Source organism: Rhipicephalus microplus, chromosome 2, assembly GCF_043290135.1.
Source record: "Rhipicephalus microplus isolate Deutch F79 chromosome 2, USDA_Rmic, whole genome shotgun sequence".
NCBI lineage: Eukaryota > Metazoa > Arthropoda > Arachnida > Ixodida > Ixodidae > Rhipicephalus > Rhipicephalus microplus.
The window spans coordinates 126,569,828-126,593,324 of NC_134701.1; the positions used below are offsets into that span (position 1 = coordinate 126,569,828).

The 23,497-nt window shown below is 45.6% G+C and overlaps 1 protein-coding gene across 2 annotated transcripts in view; it reads left to right on the top strand.

Annotated features, from left to right (window-relative positions):
• The window catches only part of Mob2 (MOB kinase activator 2), a 163,570-nt gene that overhangs the window by 130,710 nt on the left and 9,363 nt on the right, over positions 1–23,497 (top strand). For both annotated transcript variants that reach the window (XM_037422002.2, XM_075886786.1), the window contains exons 2-4: positions 3,666–3,838; positions 10,404–10,500; positions 15,238–15,362. In XM_037422002.2, the coding sequence (XP_037277899.1) occupies positions 3,666–3,838; positions 10,404–10,500; positions 15,238–15,362 (395 nt within the window). The remainder of the gene's footprint in view (positions 1–3,665; positions 3,839–10,403; positions 10,501–15,237; positions 15,363–23,497) is intronic.

Consider the following 23,497-nt stretch of genomic DNA (forward strand, 5'->3'; position numbering starts at 1 on the left):
CACCACAGTGGTTTTTCCATTCCGATACTGTATACAGTAAAAGGCCAGTGCTAAAGGACCTTATTTAGGGCCTCCTTAACGAACCACAGTTTGTAAACTTGGTTCGTTAAACACTAATTTGCCATTACACAACATTGGCGTACATTGTAATCGTATCCTGGTTTTCCTCACTCGTAAAACCCAGGGTTTATGTTGTTTCATTGTTCTCCAAGAAAACACGCGGGGTGTTTATTAACCAGGGGCGTTGACGAGCTTCCCAAGTGAGGCAGTTCCTTCACCCCACCACTGCCAGTTTTTTCGGGCTGCCGCAGGTCTATAGTACCCCATTCCAGCACTTGTCTCTGTCGCTGTTGTTGACTCCGCAGCAGCCCGGCCGGGTCGTCACGGTGTGTCAACCTGCGGACGAGCGAGGATCGAGGCCGTGGGGGACGGCACACTTCGTCGGCTTTGTTGTCTCCGGCGCGTTCCTATTTTTGGCTTCTCGAATACGTGCGCGCGCACGGACAAAAGGGCGAAAAACACTGCTTGCCACACCTCGACGTCCATCGTGGTGCCAATATTGGCCTTTGTCTCTGTCTATTCATCTTTTATTTCCCGTCTTTCCTGTCAGCCGCTCAATAGGTGTGCTGCGCGCCCTCGGATCAAAGGGCGCGGCCAAGCCACAGCTCCGAGTAGTGCTTCTCGCCTGATTTCCATGGGGGGCAGGGACTGAACTTTTTCTTCGCTTTCAGCTATTTACGGCCGCGAGCCGTGATAAGTGTTCTTAGCGCGTCCGCGGTCACTCGACGGCGACCTCTGCGCGGTTGTCGCCACTATGCCTAATAGAGGCAGGGTGAAAGCGCCCCTTGAGAAGATGGACGTAAGTAGGTCAGATTTCGTCGAGCGATTGTATTGGATTGTGCGGTCCGGCGCTGCGTTGTTCGGTTCAGTTCGTTTTTGGCCACGATGATTCGGGATGACGCGTTTGCAGATTTGGGTTTAATATAGCTCGAGTGGGTCTCGCGAACAATGGGGAAAATTGTCACGAAACGCACTGCGTGTGCATATAGTGCACGAAGATGGGGTGTGGAGGGGTGGTTGTGGTTATTGTTAGGAGCAGAAAAGGTGGTGCGGTCTTCTGCAGCCCGCGAGTTACGCTGCTCAGGACAGTGCGAGTAGAGTCCGAAAAATATAATAACAGACGAGGGAAGGACCATTCTACGTAGGTCAGTATGCTCAATGTTCGCTCGTTCCTTTACACTCTAGTGCGTGAGTTGCGCACTGTAGTGTGTGCTGTGGAGTGAGTATTCATGAACGAGAGTGAGCGTCAGCGAAATTTTAATTAGATAACTAAAAAAAATTTGAAAAAGCATATATTAAACGTATTACTGCTGCATTTTGTCAGTTTTCGATATCTTGCTTTGTTTGTAAAAAAAAAAGTTCGAAATGTTCTTGTGACTTTCTCTTTCGTTATTCGTATTTTAGCTTTGTCTTTGTAGCCCCGCTGTGGTGGTCTAGTGGCTAAGGTACCCCGCTGCTGACCCGCAGGTCGCGGGTTTGTATCCCGGCTGCGGCGGCTGCATTTACGATGAAGGCGTAAATGCTGTAGGTCCGTGTGCTCAGATTTGGGTGCACGTTAAAGAACCCCAGGAGGTCAAAATTTCCGGAGCCCTCCACTACGCCGTCTCTCATAATCATATGGTGGTTTTGGGACGTTAAACCTCACATGACAGATCTTTTTTTTTTTTTTGATTAACATAGGAGGTCCCGCCTATGGTTTACTACCTTGGCCTCCTGCATACTTACTCACAATGAGCGTTGCTCACGCTAATAAAGAAACGATTGATTGATTGATTGAACCATGGTGTGAGATTGAGGTACACCGTAGGTTGTGGCTCCGCATTATTTGCGACCGTGACTGCCTTTCGTCTCTTTTTTTTTTGTTAACGTGCAACCATAATGATAATTGTTCGCCTTTAACGTCACCAAACTACCATATGATTATTAGAGACGCCTTAGGGAAGGGCTCCGGGAATTTCGACCGCCCGGAAATCTCTAAAGTGCACGTAAACCTAAGCACATGAGCGTCAGGAATTTTCGCCTCCATCGAAAATGCGGCCGCCGTTGTCGGGATTCGATCCCGCGACCTGCGGTTCAGCAGCCGAGTGCCTTAGCACCGTGGCGGGTCAAGGTGCAAGCAATTAAATGAAAAGTACACGGGTTTTCTTGCATTTGGCCCCATCGCACAAATGTGAATGAGTGAGCGAATGGTTTTCGTGAAAATGTGACAGAGCAGTTTCTTCAGATAACATTTAGGAATCCGCATTACGGTGGCGGCGATTGCGCCGACGCTCATTGAATAGCATCCCGCTGCGCATAGCAGTTCCTCAAAGAGGGCTCTTAGGACGCAGCGATCGTTTATGTTCTCGACGTCCAGCTGTAGTTTTTTTCTTTTTTGGGGCGCGTTTGTACATTACCTTAGATTCGAGAGCGCGGTTTTGATCGAACCGTTGACGCGAGCGGGGACAGACCGCCCCGCGCCGTCCGCGTGATTGCTGTCGCCGGCGGAGTCGGAACGAGTGCTTGTTGAGCGCGGCCGTCTGTCACCGCTTCTGTGTGGCTACATTGGCGCGGAGCGCTTTGTGACAGCTGCTCGCTCGCGCGACGCCTCGAGTGGTGCGTAAACACTGTGTGTGTGTGTGTACGGTCGTAAACGGCGAGAGTGACTCACCCGTCGCTGCGCGCTTGTCCGGACGGCACTTGCTGAAGCGACGCTCAGTCGTTGTGCAATCGCGTGGTGCGCGCGATTATGTCGAGACTCTCCCGCCTCTCTGTCCACTTTTCTCGTTCCGTTATCGCGGGCAGCTTGTTTCGGGGCCGTCTGGCTTCTCTGCTCCGCGTTGAAACGCATGGAACTTGTTTCCTGGCGAGCGACTCGGCCAAGGCTTTCATTCGAGCGCGCCCTGTGCGAACGCCCGAGTTCCGTGCACGGCGAATTGTCGACGTCTTCGCAGTCCTGCATCGACCGAACGATGAAGTTGTGCCCGTTCGGACTCGGAGAAGTCTCGCGCCTCGCTCTCTTCGCGAGTTGGCTTCACGGCAGGGCGCGGAAGTGTGCGGGAGAGACAGCTTTCCAGCAGTGGCAAGTATAAGTAGCGAGAGCGTGATTCCGGCTTCGCGGCTTGTGCTACTTGGACAGATGTAATCGTCATGGCTGTTGGCGTTATCTCTTTCGTCGCTGTGATAACGTAATTAATGGTGTCTGTAATCCCTCCGTCATTATAGAGTGCTCGATAGCCCGATTCTTGCGCTGGATAAACTATTCGGGAACGCCGCACGACGCGCACTCACATAGACAGTATGCACTGTGTGCTTTGTATTGTATGCAGCAGGGATGATTTGAGACTAATGTTCGACATCTTCGCCGACTCTTGTGTGTGTTGCGCAGTGCTTTTCAAATCATAAGACCGTGTCTTTTACCCGGTTTAGTGACGGGCGTGAGTGCGCGGTCTGTCCACATATGTCCTACAGTGTCCTCCTTCTTAATTTCGACTGAAGTCGTTGGAAAGCGACATACGCTCGCCCACCATCTTTTGAAGAGTGTTAGCGAAGTGAGACGTCGATCGATGTACAAATGGTGATGTTTCCGTATCTCTCTCACACGTACATCTCTTTGGATCTCCCAGGAAAGCCCGTCGAAAAGACAAGGATGCATCTTCTAGTGGCGGTGGCGGCCAGGAGGAGCCCAAGATGTACCTGGAGTCGACGGTGCTCGAGTGCACCATCCCCGAGTCCCGGCTACGAGACCTGGTCGACCTGCCCGAGGGGCTCGACTACAACGAGTGGCTCGCATCGCACAGTGAGTCTTTTTCTCTCTTCTTAGTCCAGGGCTCTGCTGGCTCTGCTTGTCTAAGTCCACAAGTCATGCCTCCCACTGCCTCTGAAACCTGTGCGGTTGCTTAGTAATGAGTGGGCTGTTTATCTGAGTACCTGTATTTAGGTATGTCTTTTTTACTTTATTTTGAATAAAGCTTTCTCTTCTTTTCTTCTTTCCTTATGTATACATATGCAGGACACATCATCGAGAATATTTATTTATTTATTCATTTATCTATTTATTTATTTCAACATACTGCAGCCTTGGAGGGCTATTGCATTAATGGAGGCAGAGTACAAAATATTGCAATACAACACCAAATGTAGGAGTATAAGGATGGTTAGTAATGTACAAAATGAACTCATCACATCATAAACATTTAATTTGGCTGGGCAATGCATTTCATTGTTCAATAGTGCGGACAAAATAAAACTGTATTTATACGAACTTGTTCGATGATTAAAAGGAGGCATGTTCAACTCACGGTGATGTACGAATAATAGAGCAATGGGTTAGAATAATAACCGCATAGAATGATAGTACCCCCCCCCCCCCTAACGGAGGTTCTCTCTGTTAAAGGGGCTCTGCAACGCTTTTTGAGCATGGTCAGAAAACGCTGCCGATCGGTAGTAGAGGCTCCCGACAACACGAGAGCCAAATATTATATCGCAGCATGCGGGCTGGAACTCACAATAAATGATCTAAAAATTGCTTTCTCTTCTCCCGAGTAATGACAAAAGATGCTCAAAAATCGCGCACACAAGGACATCTATCAGTGATTAGCTGATTTGAACATGGCAAGCTCTTCTCTCGAGTAATGACAAAAGATGCTCAAAAATCGCGCACACAAGGCCATCTATCAGTGATTAGCTGATTTGAACATGGCACGCTCGGTTGTTACTGGGATCGTCGTGAGAGGCCGCAATTTGCCATTGCGTTCGGGCTGGTCACTCGATAAAAGCCACGCATTTGTTGAAAAAACAGAAAAAATGCTCAAGCTTATGAGGTGTGCATGACGTATTTTCTTTGTCCCGGCCATCTTTCCCTGCTTAGCTTCCAGAGCTTTCGCCGGGACAAGAGGAAATGCGATTGCAGCGTGCGACAATTTCTTGTAACACCGCTCGTACTGGACGAGTTTTTAAAATTTTTGCGGCGCTGAATTCGTGAGGCAATAAGCTCTTTTAGTGACTCCATTCCATGGTTACTGTAAAAAGTCTTTCAAGGCCCCTTTAAAAAGTGCAGCACTTCAAAGGTCTTCGTTCCGCCGCTTCCATGATCAGAGAACTATCATAACTATGCACAGCTTGCCAGGCACAGCTTCACCTAGTGCGTACAGTTATTCGCAGTAACTCGGCAGTCACACTATCTCTTTGTCCACTTGTTCATCTTAGGATTGTCTATAAATAAAGACTGTGTGCTTTTGGCGACATATATTTGGGAAATGATGATACTTGAAGTACGTTTTTGTGTATCATCCAGTAATTTGCCATACAACAATGCCCGTGGCCAGCACATCTATTGATGTTGCCCAATGAATGAGCAGTGCGGGCATTTCTCACATGCTTATGCGTTCTAACAAAAAAAAAAAAAAAAGAAGCAAAGAACAGATAACAGAAAGGAAAGGAAGAAATAGATTGCGATTTCAACATGAAAAGAAAGAGGGAGCCTTTGATACTAATTAAAACCTTTATAATTGAGACATGAATAATGTTTTAATGTCTTGCTAATTAGGGTCATACTAATTAAGACCTGGCTAATAGTCTAGATTGGCCACAAGCTATGCTAATATTTCAGCCTTGCACCATTAGTATAAGCTGGTCACAGTTTTCATAACTGAAACTTTTGAAGTTTACGTATTCATAACTTATTACAAGTGGCCATTATTTTGTACATGCTAAATTTCCTGATATACATGCTCAGAGTATAGTGTGGGCAGTAATTGGAGCTGCCTAAAGCGTATGTGCTTAGAAAAGAAAGGAAGCTTTGCAAGGGCCTAAACTCGCTTATGTGATGGGACACAAACTGAATGTTTGACATGAGCAAATGCATCCATCCAACTGCAGTGCTGGTTGGTGAAAACTTTTATCCTGTGTCCTGTAGTTTGATGGCTTTGACTCAGGTCTTCCATGTTGGAACGTACAGGCCGTGCCTAGTATACCTTATAGCACATTTATGAAGTGCTAAGCAACAACCATACGAGGAGGATACACGTAAAGAGGACACATTCTCAACATCAACTGAAAGTTTGCTGATACAATACAGTGGTGATGCACATACATGTTCAGAACTTCCAAGAACATGCTAACGGCACAGTTAACATAGATAATTACAGTGTTGGTACAGATAAGCTTTTTCCTTAGCATGTGAAACCAGTGAATATGCGCTCAAACTTATGTTAGATTCTGAACTAACACAGAAAGCCTCGTCGATTTCACAAGCTTGCTGAGTCACCTGCACCATGCATTTTCTTTTTGTCAACGATGGCCTGTTAAAACTACAAAATATACACTGTTGGAGTTGTGTAGACGCAAAGGACTACGAACTAGCCAATGCTTATCCAGTCCTTCCGTGCACAGGTTTAAGTCCTGTAGACAGCTGCTTAAAAATAAATTAGTTTTATGATAGTTAAGCCACAACAGCTTCATAACAAAACCTATTCAATGCATAACTTCAAGTCACAGAAAACTAATACCCTACATTGTTCTTTTTGCAGCGGAAGCTGTTATGAGATCACTTTTCGGGTCATGCGCAGTTGTTTTTGTCCATCACCGCCGGTGTCCGTAACCACATTACGCGAAATGAGAACAAAACCTTACCCCAATGACACAGTGGGGCTTCAACCCGTGTCCGCTGAGTGCCAGCCCAATATTCAACCACTGAGTAACGCCGGTGGTTGTAACTTGTTGTCAAACTTGCCTTAAGCAGGCATGACCTAGCACCAATGGCACAGTGGGGCTCGAACCCTGGTCCACTGGGTGCAAGCCCAGTATTCTACCACTGAGCTACACCGGTGCTCGTGACTTGTTGTCAAACTTGCCTTAGGCAGGCTTCATGTCGGGAAAGCAATCACATTAATACGACTTATAAAGCGTTTTGCAATAGCAAAAGAACAACCAGTCGTCGCACAGTGCGCATAGCGTAACAAGTGGGCCGTCCAATGCTCAAAACCATCACAAAAGCTTGCTCTTGATCCACTATTAACTGTGGCACATACCCACTTCAGCCATAATTCCTCATCATCGTCAGCCACTGCATGGACAATTGGCATAAAATTCCTAGCAAATGTTTAGCGGATACCACGCTTCTCAGAAGTGAGTCGAAAAATAGCATAGCGAATGCCGGTCTACTACGCAAAAGTTTATTATTAATGCCCTAGTGGGTACCAAGCAAGTGTGCTTGAAGTAGTTACCCAATGAGTGTTTTGAAACTGCTCTGAAAGGCTGTGACTGTGCTGTGCCTATACCGCGCAGGCCTGGTGTTTTTTTTTTTGGCAGAGAGTGCTAATTAAATCTAGTACATTTAGTAATAAAAACACTGATTTATGGTGAGCCGGCTGGCAGTGTAGAGAGTTTATGAAAAGGAAGTGCACTCAGTTTCAAAATAAGGAATTCTGATTTTTTTTCACTCTTGACTAATGAATTGTGTCTGCTTTGTTAATCCTTCAAGGCATGTAAGTATTTGATTAATGCTTTTCCCACAAAACTTTAGGATGTTTTAATTTTGATGGCTCTATCACATGGATAGTTTTGAGCCAAGACTGGCAGTTTTTTGGAAAGTGTGAGCTGGTATACTGTCAACATCCAATTTTCATGTCTCTACATTCTACGAAATTATTGGAAAAAAAGATGGCTGCCTCTTGATGCTTTATGTTCTCGAATCACTGCAGCTACATTTGAAATAGGCCCTGACGGCCTGCCACAACAATATTTCTGAGGTATCTTGGGGCTTGTACTGTTGCATGAAATGACCTGTAGGTCTCACAAAGGCCTACCCTGTCACTGTAACTTTGGCTTCCTTGATATACTTTGCCACTATACATTGCTTGAACATGCTTGACCACGTATTGACCCCTGCTTTGCTGCCAAGCTGAATTTTGGGAACCGTTACAGCAGCATGGGGATTTGCATACAAAAGTGTCGATCTAGACTGCGACATAAGCATTATGTTTGGACATGTGTTCGTGGCATAAAGTAAAAAAAAATCAAATGGTGAAAGTATGGGAAGAGTCCAGCAATACTTTTTTTGATTATAAAGCTCCTCCATAAACTTGATTAGGGACAAGAGCAGCTGCTGGGGCACCCTCGCCCGTGTGTAGGCATCGGAGTGGCACAGGCGCTGCAGTTTTACGCCTGCTTAGGAACTACAGAATGTGATTTAATGTACCCGTGAATGGTGATTATATCTTTGGAGTGATATTACCTTCGAGGCAATTTGAGGCAGCTGTAATGCAGTGCAATTCAACATCGAATAAGGCCTTGGAGCTAGAAACTTGATGGCAACAAACATGCACTTCTTCCGCTGTGCAATTTACTATCACTATAACAGCATGTTTCTTCCATTTCTCTAAAGGGACGGGTGCCACTGGTTCATGCAAACACCGTCACTTTCGTCGGAAGGCTTTTTGCAGACATGTACTTGCGGGGAGTCAAATGTGAAATCATCTGTAGAAAGAGTGTTACCCACAGCCAAAAGTGGAAGCAGAACTGAAGAAGACGAAAGTGCACGCGAGAGTGGCGAACATGAAGTGCATGAGCTTTAGAATGCTGATTGGCTGTGCAAGCGTGGTCGACAAACCGAGAAGCAGTACGTGCGACCCAAGGACGATGTCGGACCGAGCTGGTGCTACCAGTCCAGCCGGGACTATCTTGGCGCTTCCTGAGGTGAACACGTATTGTGGTCAGGGCCTTGCGGGCTGTTGCAGTATGCTATCCAGGTTGTGTCCTGAGTGTAGCCGGGTACAGACCCCATGGCCATGGTGCTGAAGGCTCTGGTCCAGCACAATGGCCTGCTGAGCTCGTGACCTCGGTGCCACAAATGTTGCAGTTTGGCACCACCAAGGGCGGAGGGCACGGTCTAAGTGCTGTGTCGGGCGCGTTGCCTTCTGATGCATTCCTGAGAGCACCTCCAGATCTTTTCGTGTCCTCGTGAACGTATTGTTTCGTCATCTCTTGCAAGGTTGCTTTACTTTCATATCTTAGTACAGCAAGTGATGCTTTATGGACCTCGTAGACAATGAGTTAGGCAGTGAGGATGAGCCAATTATTCGCAAGATCGTAGGTCTGACATACTACGGGATAAGACTTGTAGCAAAAATTTCTAGGAAGTGGGTTGTTTGGTTGTTGAGAGGGTGTGTATTTGTTAGCTCGTGTTGTTTATAAATGTTTCTTCTCCCTGACCTGTGTGTCTGTATCTGAGAGCTCAAGAACCACCAGACCATGCCTTTCTTGCCGAGGTATCCTGATTGGACCTTTTCACCCTTTGTGTCTGTAAGCTGCCAGAACACTGACACTTCTTCGTCATTTCTCTTGTATCTTGATTGACACCCTGGCCCACAGGAGGTATGGAGCATCCTTTCCAACCTTCAGGCACAGCACAACACACTATGTACAGTACAGGGAATATGCTATGAACTGTGCACTGACTCATCGCAATACTTTGCACTGACACTAGCAGCAGCCTTCGCTGCCGTCTGCCCGATGCCAACAGACTGGACGCAGCGCAGCTTCATGAACAGGCAATTTGTGGGCGGGCTCTGATATGTCCAAAATTTCAGGCATTAGTATTCAGGTTCAAAACTGCGGAAGTTGGTACTCTATCTATCATAGAGAAAAAGGCTTCAGGCACAGAATGTCTTTTCTGTGGGCGCTCTGGGGTACATGACGGTGCTGCAAATGTGTCTGCATTGTAAGGCATGATCGAAAGATCATTTGCTTTGTGCAGTTGCCATGTACATCTGCCTAGCGACAGGCTAAGAATTTGCTTTCCCACCTTGCAACATGAAAATGAACATTCAAGCAAGCAGATTAGCTGTCCCTTTCAAGCCGTTATGGATTTAAAAGGCACTTGACAGAGGATAACTGGAAATACTTGGCAGATATAACAAAAAACCAGTTGCAAAACAAGTGTGCTGGCGCGTTCCTCACTGCATTGATGTAACCGCTGCTCATGATGGTATTCTTTTATACGAGTGAACTTTGCTTGACAGCACATCAGTGAATGATCTGAATGCATGCTCTTCTGTAACGGCAGAAACATTTTTACATTTAATTCATATAAAACAACTGGCATCTGTATTACCTAAGGGAAATTGTGTGATTGAAATCTTATATTAGCATTGCTGTAAATATGCAGATGATTATTTGAAATTTAGGGCCTTGGTTTGATTATTTGCGTTCCTGTGTAGCATTGTTTGGCTGTTTTTTGGATATTCTTTACATTACCTCTTCAAGGCTTGAGTTGAAAATTTTAATATTCCAATGCATAAAGACATAGCTTAGGAAGGTGTTTATTCCGCAAGTTTTCTTTACATTACCTCTTTTACGTGCAGCACTGGCTTTCTTTGACCACATCAACCTCCTCTATGGGACGGTGTCTGAGTTTTGCACCATGTCTGGCTGTCCCGACATGACCGGCCCAGGGAATAGGTAAGCTCCTTTGGTACCAAAGTGTTCTCCACAGGGTTTAGCTGTGTATCTATGGTGTCACAACTTTTCAGCAGTTGCTTTACTGTGGAATCCTGGTGACACGACATTCCAAGAAAAGTTGTAGTATGGATCCTTACTCTTATCGTATTTCAATTGCCTGTTTGTAGGTGATGTAATGTTGAAAAGGGTTACTTCAATGACACGTCGGAAATTTCTGTCACACACTGGTGGGTATGAATGTATAAAATTTTTAAATATGTAAAGCATGGATCAGCATTTCTAACCGGCTTAGTGATATTAGATAGTTTTGTCATTATATCCATAAAGTATGGCCATGAATGGGTTTCATTAAGTGGGCATCATAACCAACAGCTCATAAATGGAGGCACAATCTGTCCTCATCTTCTTGAGTGTTTCAGGTCATGCCCTGGTTTTAATAATGTCTTGCACTGATTTTAAGGGCATTTTTTGAGAACTCATGCAAGCACTGGACTTGTGCTAGGTGGATCTGACTTTTGTATTGACATGTTACCATTTCATTATAATTTGTCGTGCACAATAATGCCATTGTGAGGCACATAGCATGCTTTCAAGTCGTATTCAAATTGCACGCATTGTTTTTTACTATAATTACTCAGAGGCTGTTTTATTTATTTACACATTGTTCTTTAAGTATAATTGCTGACAGGGTGTCTTGTTTACTTATGAAGAGAGGTGAGTAGTGTGCAATACAATAAGTCGATGCAACCACAGATAACTTGTTTTTGTTATCCAATTCACTGTCACCCTTCATTGCAGGAGTCAATTGTGCCTCGCTTCTCATCAGCTTGTCACAGACTAATGAGTTGTGTTCAGTAGGTGAAGTGTTTACAGTGCATTGAATTGCTTTGAGAAGCATTTGTATTCACGTACACTATGCTTGGCAACATGCTATGAGTCACTTTTTTTGGCATTGTGATTTTGGTGCCAGAGATTATTTCATGCTGTTCACACGGGGCAGTTTGTGTCACCATAACGACACAGCTGTAAATTTTTTTTTTCCATTGCTGTGGCCCTGGCCACTTTTGTTTGATTACTAGTTTTTGCTTGCTTGCTGCTGTTGAGTGGTGGCACTGTTAAGTAGGGTTTGGTTCGCTACATTATTGTGGCACTGCAGTTTTGATGGGAAAAAGGTGAGTGCCGAATTTCCAAGAAACTAAACGCGAGAAGCCAGATGACAGTTGTTCTTGCATGGCCAAAAGACAATAGTCAAATCTTGCTTTAGCGAACTTCAGTAGTATAACGATTTTTTCAGATTAACAACTTTTCGGAAATCCACCACCAAGTGTCCATTGGTTTAATGTAACGTAAAAATATTTCGCTACTGCGAATTTCAGAATATCAAATCTTTCAGAATAACTATTGAATTTTATCCCCCTTTATATCTTCACAACACTTCAAAATAACGATCAGCGATTTCAAAAAGTTACAACTGTAAAATTAATGACCAGCTTCGTAGCTGTCACCATCAACATCATCAGAACACTTGGCTATTTGTTTATTTGCCCGTCCTATTCAAATGTACAATAGCTGTACTGCCATCATTATTGGAACTTGCTTTTCGCACCGGGCTTCACCCTGTTCCCTTTGACTCACCTTGTTCTCTTTGCTTTCACCGGGCAGCGTGACCTGCTTGCTGGTTTCTAGCCCCTTTATTGGTGGTTGAACTGAACATTCAACCACCAATAATCTCTGGAAGCAGCTCGAAATTGATGCTAGGACAATGGAAAATGTGACACGAGTTAACTATTGGATGACGTCGTCTATGATTACCTGTACATGCTTCACGAACACTCGAACACAAGGCACAGTGCGAAGACGAAGCATGCGCGTGAGCTTAGCTGACGAATGATAAGATCTATGCCATTTGTTGCGATAAGAAAACGACGATGAGAGCGAAGGCGATGTTGAAACAATGTGCAAGATCAGTATGAGCACTAATGCTTTACAGTGCTTGAGGAGGATGCACACGCTTAAGAGTTCGTCTTTCAGCAGTCGAGCTTCCCACATAGAGATAGATTGGGCTCTTCCTCAAATAAATGTGTTCTGGTTCTGTAATATTTTGACTTTATTTGTTCTTTTGCGCTTATTCAAACGTAACACAGTCACAAATTCTTACACAGCAGAGGAAAGCAACTCGCGGTTTTGGCCTTACGGTTTCTGTGCAATTTTTCAATACTTTCACTACGGAAACTCTTCAAAATGATGAATAATTTTAGTGGTGCCTTGAGATTGGTTGTATCGAGATTTCACTGTTCTCAAGGTGTTGCAGAATATTGTTGCTTGTCATAAACATTACATGAATGGCAGGACTGTTCCTAGAGTGAATAGTGTGATTGATCAACTCTACTGAATTGAATGCTACATATAAATGACACCAAGCAAGAAGCTAATACAGGGTTATATTTAAAAGTGATGGGCTTTAACTTGCTGTGATACGACTGTTCATGACAGTATTGTAAAATAGGTTGCATATTGTGGTTGGTGTCAGCATTAATAGCGAAACTTGGGCTAGTTGGTGGTTCATACTTGGGAAGTAAAAGCAGTGCAAAAATATAGACTAAGACAGAGGAAGAGACGACACCGGGGTGTCGTCTCTTCCTCTGTCTTTGTCTATATTTTTGCGCTGCTTTTACTTCCCAAGTATGGTGTCAGCATTTCTAGTACAGAGGATTGGCGGTTAACTACAAGCAGCCTGAGTGGAAAAACGTGCCTCCACATGAAATGTTGTTTACGACTTTGTAAACATGGTGCTATGAAGCATTCGCTTTAACAGCATATGCCATCAAGGGTTCAAGTTCACTTGTTATTATTGCATATACAAGAAGGGGTTACATAATACACAGAAACAGGAGGTCCCAAAGTAAGAAACTGTCAATGGGACGCCTAAAAGGAATGGCACCGAAACATTGAAGATGCTTCAAGAGATCTTCATGAACTAGTAATGCATTTCAAGGTCACAGCCCAGGAAACAGCAAAAGGCGTTCAAGGAAATTGCCTAATGTTTCCCCTACCGAAGAGAAAGCTGGAAGTAAAGCATTGGCTGATCTTGACAAGCATATAAAAAGTATGTTACTACATCGTTCCTGAGAGACACTCACGTTGAGAACTTTCAGAGTACCTTCTAGGCGTGGCAGACTCTGCAAGTCTATTTATGCTAGGGGAGAATCTTCAAGGATTTCAGCTATTTGTGGAGGTCCCATCAATAAATTTATTTTTCCCATAAATAGCAAATCACTCTTATAATGGACCTTGTAAAAGGCCTTTGTGGTGCTTGGAATCTAGAGCAGGTAATGCGGAAATTCTCAGCAGTTTAGATCATATGAAACACTTCATGTAAGGAGCCTTCACGTCTGGAGAAAAGCAAATCCTCACACAACGTTATGGCAAGTGTCAGAGTGCGTGCGATCTAGCAACCTGCAATGGTACAGCTGGCCAAATATTTTAGTTGACTTGAGCAAGTGGAAACCTTTCTGTGCGTCAGCGCCATATGATGGAGCCAAGTTGCAAACAACGTGAGGGTAAGTGCAATTAGCTGGTTCATTGTGTACTAGGCTTTTCCTTCTTGAAGACGTCTCCTCATAGTGGTAGCCCATTGCAGACGAACCAGGCTTTTGGCTTGTCTCATGAATGGGGGTGTGTGGCATATCTAACATGCTTTATCTCTTCAATAGCTTGCTGCAGCATACACCTTCGGAACATGAAGTATCAGCGAAACCTTATGCCTACTCATAGTGCCTGTTCATCTGAAGTGTGCTGAAGTGTGTGTTCTGAAGTGTGTGTTCATCTGAAGTGAAGTGTGTTAATAAGGAACTCCCTAGCAGACAAGCCTAGCTGAGCATGCTCTGTGGGCATGGGCTTAACCATTTTTGCAACTTCACACTGCCAGTCACATGGTGCGCTGATGCACAGAAAAGTCACCGCTAGTGCACTTAGTTGAAGATTTAGATGGCTGTTCCTTCCTTAACATTTATTTTTACTTCAGGCCTACTCTGCCATTGCTGTTTCTGCTTCATGCCAGGCCTAGATGTTGACTTTGGGGATAATCTTGTCAATATGCTACCTTCAAATTCAGATGGAAAAACTAGATACCATGAGTGAATAATGGCCTCTGGGGCCAGCTTTCATTGACACTAGCCTCATATGCTGTTTGTGTGTTACTGAAAAGTGGAACAATGTAGAGCAACCTCAACACGGCAACCAGTCTTCTATAAAACACAGTACTAGATAAGTGTGTTCTGTTTAGGCGAGCGCTGTTTTCAAAATTAAAAGTTGTGATCTTTGACTCTGATTTGGCTGAAGCTTTTTCCTTGTATTGAAGCTCAATTTTCTTGTGTCTGCCCTTAGGGACCGCAGTAGGCTAGTCAGGAGGGCTGAAAGGATGGCCAGAGCCAGCGTACCCTTAGAATAGGGGACTGACCGTGCGACCTTGCCCTGTTTTAACGAGAACACTGGCAGCAGAAGGGAAAATAGAATGTGCGTATGTTATCATGAGACACAGAGATGTGCTGTGTTCGCTGTAACCTTGGAGAAGTTAAGGATAAACCATTTAAACATTGCTATTGTAAATGACGGAGGCATAGATTATAAACTCGCTACTAGTTTACTCCAACTTGTAGTGTGGACCTGCTTGCAAAAGTGAACTTGAGATGTGTCATTTCTGCTTATTCGATCTCTTTCTTGCTCTCGCCGGTGCAGGCAGTACCTGTGGTTTGATGAGAAAGGGAAGAAGTGCAAGGTGGCAGCCCCCCAGTACATAGACTATGTAATGACCTTCACCCAAAAGACCGTCAACGACGAGTCTCTCTTCCCAACAAAGTTTGGTGAGTGCTCTCTTTTCCATTGGTACGCTGCTTTCTAAAACCTTGATTACAGATGCACAGCCTCAACCACGCTGGTAGATTAACAAGAGGCTAGCAGGGCGGCTTGGCCAATGTTTTCCTGTGCGGAACTCGTACAATTTATACTGAACTCATTTCTCTCTGTATCACCGGATATTACTGAGTATTAGCAGAGCGAGTGCGTTATTTTTCTTTAAAAAAGAGCCATGAACTGCTTAGTTTTAAGCCTGCTCTTTGTTTTGGTTGCATTTATTGGTTTGAAAATTTTGGTTAAATATTGAAGATTGAAAAGTATATGAATGTCACAGCCTTTCTTTGTATCTTCATGAAGACTGTAGCAGGTGTGCTGAAGGGTAAGAGGGCATCTACTGATGCAAAACTTATAGAAATCATGTTTATGTTTGTTTTTCCTTTCATTCAGCTATTCGCTCCCCAAGCATCGCTTAGTGGCTCTGTGATTTGGGGCAGGCAGCGCCATGTCTGGCAGAAAGATGGAAACTGGGAATATACGTCGTGCATTTTGGGGGAATATACATTGTGCGCTGCCGTTAGCTTTCACGCACATGCCTTAGTGCTGTGCTTGCAGCGCCGCGCAATGTACCTCTTTAAAAAGATCTCCCAGCTGATCAGACACTTTGAAAAGCGAACATACTTTGAAAACAGAAAAGAAAACTACACAATCTCTGAAGGTGACATATACAATTAATGTACTGAGGACCAGTTAGATTCAGCAGGCCGTATAAATACTATTTTATTATAGCGAGAAAAGTAAAACAAGCCAGCACAACAATGTCAAAGTTTGCTGAAAATGCACAAACATTCTTCCCGGCGCGATGACGCGGTCTTCTTTATGTGCGAATAGCCCCGCCGCGGTGGTCTAGTGGCTAAGGTACTCGGCTGCTGACCCGCAGGGCGCGGGTTCAAATCCCGGCTGCGGCGGCTGCATTTCCGATGGAGGCGGAAATGTTGTAGGCCCGTGTGCTCAGATTTGGGTGCACGTTAAAGAACCCCAGGTGGTCTAAATTTCCGGAGCCCTCCACTACGGCGTCTCTCATAATCATATAGTGGTTTTGGGACGTTAAACCCCACATATCAATCAATTTATGTGCGAATAGCAGGCACCAAACCTTTGGCAGCGTGTGGAGTTCAGTTGAAAGCAACCAACAACGCAACACTAACCATGTTATGATGTATGCGAGTGTGAACACCCAACAATAGCTACATTTCACAAACACAAGCAAGCAAAACACAGTTGTTTTAACATACAACTAAAACTGTAGTTTCACAGTGTGAAGACTTTCTCTCTTGTACGGCATGTTCTGGAACTGCTACAGTTTTACAGGTGGATTACCTGCCTTTGTACTCTCTGCACTGTCATGGCACACAGCTATGCTCTGTACCTCACTTCTGATTTTATGGGGTCACATGTATCGTCGCGGAAATGCAGCTTCACAAAGCATGCCTCTCGGTTCAGCGTGCCTAGCTCACGGCACAGCTTTGAAGTTCCCCACATCGACCAAAAATTGCATGCGCACACGTGCTGCCGCTGTCGGCTGTTAGTGAAACAGGCTTAATTTTAAGACTGCGCCCTCTGCCCTGCCTATTTACATTTTCCCAGAGCTTGCCGCCAGACCTGCAGCGCGGCTTTGTCGTTGCTCTGCAATTGAGCTTGAATCCCTATTGGTTATAGTGTGTTTACTGATATGCAGTAGTATTTGTGCAGGTACTCTTAATGCACTATGTTCGCCACAAGTAATGGTGCCTTCATTTTTTGGTTTTGAGGATGTAGGTCTGGCAAGGTAGATTTAGATATGTAGTGCCTTCTATGTAGTGCCTCTCGGCACATATTTAGATATTTGGTGAGATTCCACACGTCCCTCTGCCTCTCGCTACAGATATTATTAAACCCATGGTTAGATCTAATATGAGTGTATACATCACAGTGTTGCTGCTGGCTAGTTATTTTGCAGCAGCACCAGCCTCCTGAAGTGATGGAAGATGGTAGACTATTTCATCAAGGCTTGGGTATGTTAAGGTGCACCCACAGACCTTTCTATATCCTTGTTCAAATTGGTAACCATCAACGACCGAGTGCCAAGTTAATGTACTCTGCTACTGCTTAAAATAAAACCTGCCTGATAGAACAAAGTGCATAATCACTTGGGAGGGCACCCATTTCTGCAGGAAACTGGCACAATCAGATTGGGAAATTTCTGGTCTGGCAATGCTAGATCTGTGTGGTACTGCTAGCTTCAGTCACCACATTTTTACAGTAACACTGTCTACCTCTAGCTCAAGCTCTCCTAAGGAGTGGTGTGGAAGTGCTCATTAAAATCTAAATGTGTAGACAAACAATAGAGACTGCATAGCTGGCGGTGCGCTCTCCTACAGGCAAAAGTAATAATGACAAAGAATAGAGATGTGCAGCTAGTAGGGTGCACTGTTGCAGATATCTGTGCTGTTCACCAGTAGTCGCTTCGAATCCTAGCGCTGATCACCAGTTGTTGCAGAACGGGGTCTACCCGACATTTCCCCGCTGACGTGGGTTGCGGGAAGGAACATCAGGGTTACGTCGAACCCGGTCGCTTGTGGTAGCGGGGCGTAACTTCGTGTGGAGGAAACGACAAGATGGGGACACAAAAAACAAACAGGTTTATGACACTATTTACACTTATTTACAACATATAGAGGTTAGCAGTTTCACAAACCATGAGCGTGGTGGTTGAACCTTTACATAGTTCAGAGCGACGTCCAGCACTCTGCAGCGTCGTTTTAAACCCTGTTGGACTCGTCCTCCTTGATTGGAACGCCAATCGCACGCACAAGACACCGTCCACAAAGCATAACTCAGTGACACACAGTCCGCCGAATAGTTATTGCACCTCTTGACGCAATGCTTGGAGGATAGGGGAAATGGGGTTTCTTCCTGGAACAATTTGGCGGTTGGGTTGCTTCTTCCGCCTTTCCCAGGAAGGGCAGCCAAGGAGTAGATACTTGAATCTCGGAGACACAACATGTGCGGTCGGTCTGCTTCGGCGTTTCGCTGAACAAGCCGGCCGGGAGGAATCGCTTGTAGGAATATTGGCTCATGGACCGTCTTCTGATTCTTTTGTCGCTCCCCGCCACTGGTCGCTAGTTCCGAGAGAACTGGAGTTCCGGGCGTGAGAGCGTTGCCCGGCTACGTTTCTCAGCGACAGCATGTCGCCTACTGACTAGGGTCACAACAGCTTCCCCCTCGCCAGATGAGTTGCGGAGGGCAGCAGTCACCACTGTTGCTCGAAGGGATGACGAAAGGGTCCGTAGTTGAATGCCAGGAACTCGCCTTCACTTGTCGCATTGTCTGAGTAATTGCTGAAAACCTCGACAGCGTCTCTGAAACTCGATCACATGCACAAGCAAGCACTCGGCCCCCTTCGAATAAACCAAGCCAAAAAGAGGGATGGCAAACCAATTCTCATTACTAGCCTTAACACACTCAAAACTCTCAGGACTCACTTGTGCCGAGAAACCAGACGTGCTACCTTACACATTTACATAATCTCTTCATTGTCAAACTGATATTTTTTGAAGAATCAAACTCCACCTCAAAAGGTGACCGTTCTTCGATGTCACGGTTTGCAGCCACGTAAGGGGACAATGGTCTGTCTCTATTTTAAATTTGGCACCTCTGAGATGAAACTGCAACTGATGAATGGCCTACACAATGCAAGCGCACTCCTATCCTGAAGCGCAGTACGTTATCTCACGAGAGCCCAATTTCTGGCTCAAGTAAGGCGCAGCTTTGCTTGTTACCACTGTCGTCCTGACATAGAACGGCTGCCTCCTTTTCATTGCTGACCACTTTCATCGGTTCTGTCCCACCGAGAGTATTGGCTCGGAACTCGGATTCGGTGAGCGCTAAAGTTGTCTTAATGTCTGTCTTTGTTTACGGCTGCCAATAACCGTCCACTACTCAGACATTAAGCTATCTAGCTTTCCTGAAACTTTGGTCTACGCTGTGGGCAAAATAGTTTTCGTTAGCTCAACATTAGCAAAAAAAGCTCACTGTTCCACTCATATGATCACTTGCTCAATCGTCTTCAAAAAAACCCAACAAAACGTAGGAACAAACACTGCCTTCTAGCAGGTTTTTTCGGTTAAAGTTACCTGCCTATGCTAACGCCTTTGATTTTAAAAGAAACACTGAGCTCTTCTGAGCGTTTTCAATTAATCTCATTAATACAGCGCTTCAAAATGCTCGGCACTATTAACCAAACGCCTAATCTTTCGCAGTTTTTTTAACACTCTTAGTTTACGTTGTAACACACCGTGTACAACACAAAAATAACCCGAGGTTATTTTTGTGTCTTGCACCAATGGCTCTTGCACCAATGGCTCTCAATTCTCACAGCGCATAACGACAACTCAACCGTGTCGCGCCAAGCGTAATCATTTTACGAAATAATGTGGTCTATGCCAATATCTTCCGTCAAATGCTCATTCACTCCAAATCGACCTGGCAGTGAAGGCATACGATATTACACTAAACCTTTGAAACACTAGAAAAATACATTTTTTTTTTCGGTTTTTACCTTCTCGGTATATTCGCACAAATGATTAAAGCACTTCGATGCTAACTTTCAACCTTTAGTTCGGCGGTTTTCTTTCTGAAAATTTTACTCTGCATCACGTAACTTACACAATTAAAACGACTGAAATCTGCATCTACAAAGTAACATTGAGTAAAAATATTTAGCATGCCCGCACAAAAGTTACTCAAACTGACCGTTCCCCCTTTCTCAACTAGAGTCTTTTGAATCGCACTCGATGGGGTCGTGGTCTTGGCAGTTTTCGAGCACGTCAGAGGCTACAAAATGCACGAGCGCTAGTCTGTGTCTCGCTGTCACGCCTCATTCTGCACTTCGGCCGGCTTTCTTGGGGAACGTGAGAGGGACGCCAGAAGCAGGGGGGACGCCTGTGCCATTTTCTCTTTGTGTTCTCCACTACGCGGTATTTAGCCACTCTGTCTTTCGACTTCGACCCTTCGGGCAAGGCCACTTTCCCGAAGTTATCGAACTGAACTGCACGCTTCGTTGGGGTGACGTACCTCGTTTTCCCCCTCTACACCTGTCTCGCCGCTTGCACCTCCATGAACGCCCGTCCCCATTGACGTTTCCTGAAACGAACGGAAGGCCTACCCTTTTGTCTTTCTCGCGATGGGGTGGGACCTCTTTTAGGGTTACGCAGTGCGGAACGCTTTCCCTTCTTTCTTTTTCGGCGATCTTTGCTTGCCTCCTTTCTCTCGATGCCATCATCATGTCGCATCGGGAACTGAGGGGTCGAGAAGCTCGTTGGAGCTTGTGCCACATTTTCCCTCCCGCTAACGCTTTTTGAACTCTGCATCACGACGGACTGTCGGGCAAATTATCTTTGTCAATGCTGATGAAACCATTTACTGGGTCCTCTCCGATGGCATCGCTGCGTTCCTGAAGCATCACGTTCTGGCTCTGATTAGCGACTGCGCTAACCATATCTACATGTCACGATCTCAAGACGTCCTCTCGAAGCATGAGGATGGTTTCCAGCTCCTTACTGAGCCCATTAGAGCTGCTGGCACCCACCTCATCCCCGCAAGGACCGTCTTTTAATACCGTCTCTACCTCCAGACCAGCCAAGGCCTCGTTCTCTACATGCTCTACATTGATGCATTCGAGAATATGCGGGCCCTTTTCTAGTGCGATCTCGGGTTCTGGCGCTTCATGACGTGCTTAAACGTCCAGCGCTTTCCGATGCGCCTCGCTTTCAGACTGTTGTCTTTCTGCTTTGCGTTTGCTTTCAGACTCCTTTCGGAGCTGCTCTTCTTTTCTCCAGGCAGAAGTTCCAAACATCCAGAACATCTCTGCCTTAACTACCTCGTAGTTGTTCGCGTCCTGCTCAAGGAGTCGCGCAACAGCTTCATCTGCCTCACGAGGCAGAACAGTGAGGAGCCTTTGACACCACGTTTCTCGCTTAAATGACAGTTCCTCGCACTTCCGCTCAAAGACCATAAAGTACAAGCCAATATCCCCTGAATCTGTATATGGCTGCATGTACCTAGACATCCAGAACTCGGCCTTCAAGTTGCGATAAGGTACCACTTGCTGGGGACTACTGCCCGTCCCATTCCTCAACTGAAGTTCTCGTTTGCAGATCGCAATCTCGTGCACCAGTCGCTTTCTAAGCGGTGTTTCTCTCTCTCAGATTCTGTCTTTTAGTTTCACGCTCCCGTTCTAAGCGACGTTCCTCTCTCTCAGATTCCCGTCTTTTTGTTTCACGCTCGCATTCTAAGCGACGCTCCTCTTTTTCGCTCTCACCCCTCTGTTCCTCCTCTTTCTGCTGTCTCTTTCGTTGACTGGTGAGGTCCCATGCTTCACAGGGATCCTCATCATCAGCCCCCAAAACATTAATCAGTTGAATGATTATGGGTTTTCATGCCAAACCATTTGTATCAATCCCCGATTCCTCACACAACAGCAACAAGTCCGACTTCTGCAGCTCCCGTAAGTCCATGATCACACTGAGTGCTCGCTACTTTCAAAATAACTTCCCGAAATGGCGAAACTGTGTCTTTCGGCAAAGTTAGCTACCAGTTCTAAAATTTACCCTCTTTTAGAACCTGGTTCACTCGAAGGAAAAGCCAAGCACTCACCCATACGTGACCCATGTCTCGAGCCAGCTGCTCCTTGTGGGCCGACTGTTGTTGTCACTTGTAGCTTCAATCCCGCCGAATTCCAGGGCTTTCGGCTGACCTTGGGTCTATGTCGTTCTCCGTCACTGAATCGTATCCTACCGCTGCCACCAGTTGTTGCAGATCTCTGCGCTGTTCACCAGTAGTCGCTTTGAATCCCAGCGCTGATCACCAGCTGTTGCAGACCGGGGTCTACCCGACGCTTCCCCGCTGACGTGGGTTGCCCGAACATTAAGGTTATGCGGACCCGGTCTCTTGTTTTAGCATGGCGTAACTTCGGGTGGAGGAAACGAACGCTGACAAGATGGGGACACGAAAAACAAACAGATTTATGGCACTATGTACGCTTATATACAACATATAGAGGTTAGGAGTTTCACAAACCACGAGCATGGTGGTTGAACTGTTCCATAGTTCACAGCGACGTCCAGCACTCTGCAGCGCCGTTTTAAACCCCGTCAGGCTTTTCCTCCTCGATTGGAACGCCAATCATACACACAAGACACCGCCCACAGGGCATAATTCAGTAATACACGGTCCGCCAAATAGTTATTGCACCTGTTGATGCAATGCTTTGTGGATAGGGAAAGTGGAGTTCCTTCCCGGCACAATTTGGTGGTTGGGTTGCTTCTTCCGCCTTTCCTAGGAAGGGTAGCCAAGGAGTAGATACTTGAATCGTGGAGACACGACCTGTGCGGTCGGTCTGCTTCGCCGTCTCGCTAAACAAGCCGGCCCGGAGGAATTGCTTGTAGGGACATTGGCTCACGGACCGTCTTTTGATCCTTTTGTCGCTCCCCGCCGCTGGACACTGGTTCCGAGAGAACTTGAGTTCCGGGCGTGGGAGCGCGGCCCGAGTACGTTTCTCAGCAACAGCATGGCACCTATTGACTAGGGTCACAACAGCACTCATGCCAGACATACATACTGCTAGCAGAGCTTGCTTTGCAAAACTAAATATAAAAACATAGACAAAGCTGCCGGGAAGGCACAGCCTATTTATTCCACAGAAAAAGACTGCATCGACAGCAGCAATGTGGATACAGACTGTGAAAGCAAGTCTGTGCGAAAGCACAGCATGCATGAAAAGACCATGAGTCTGGCAAAGAAGGCTGGTACGTGTAGCCACACAGGTTCGCTGGTAATGCACCCCTATATGATTCTTGCATTATTTTTAGCAGTTTAAGTTGCCATTTTTATGCAGATCATATGCAAAAACTCAGGTGACAGTATATGGCATAGTTATTTGGAAAGCCCCTCTACCCAGTACAGCAGGTACTGAGACAACGAGCCAGGTAGGAAAAGGGAGATGAGCGTTAGGTGGAAACTTTTCTCTGTGAAGTGCAGAGGAGTGAGGAAAGGAGTAAGAGAGGAGACGTGTAAGGAGAAGAAATAAATGAAGTGACATAAATAT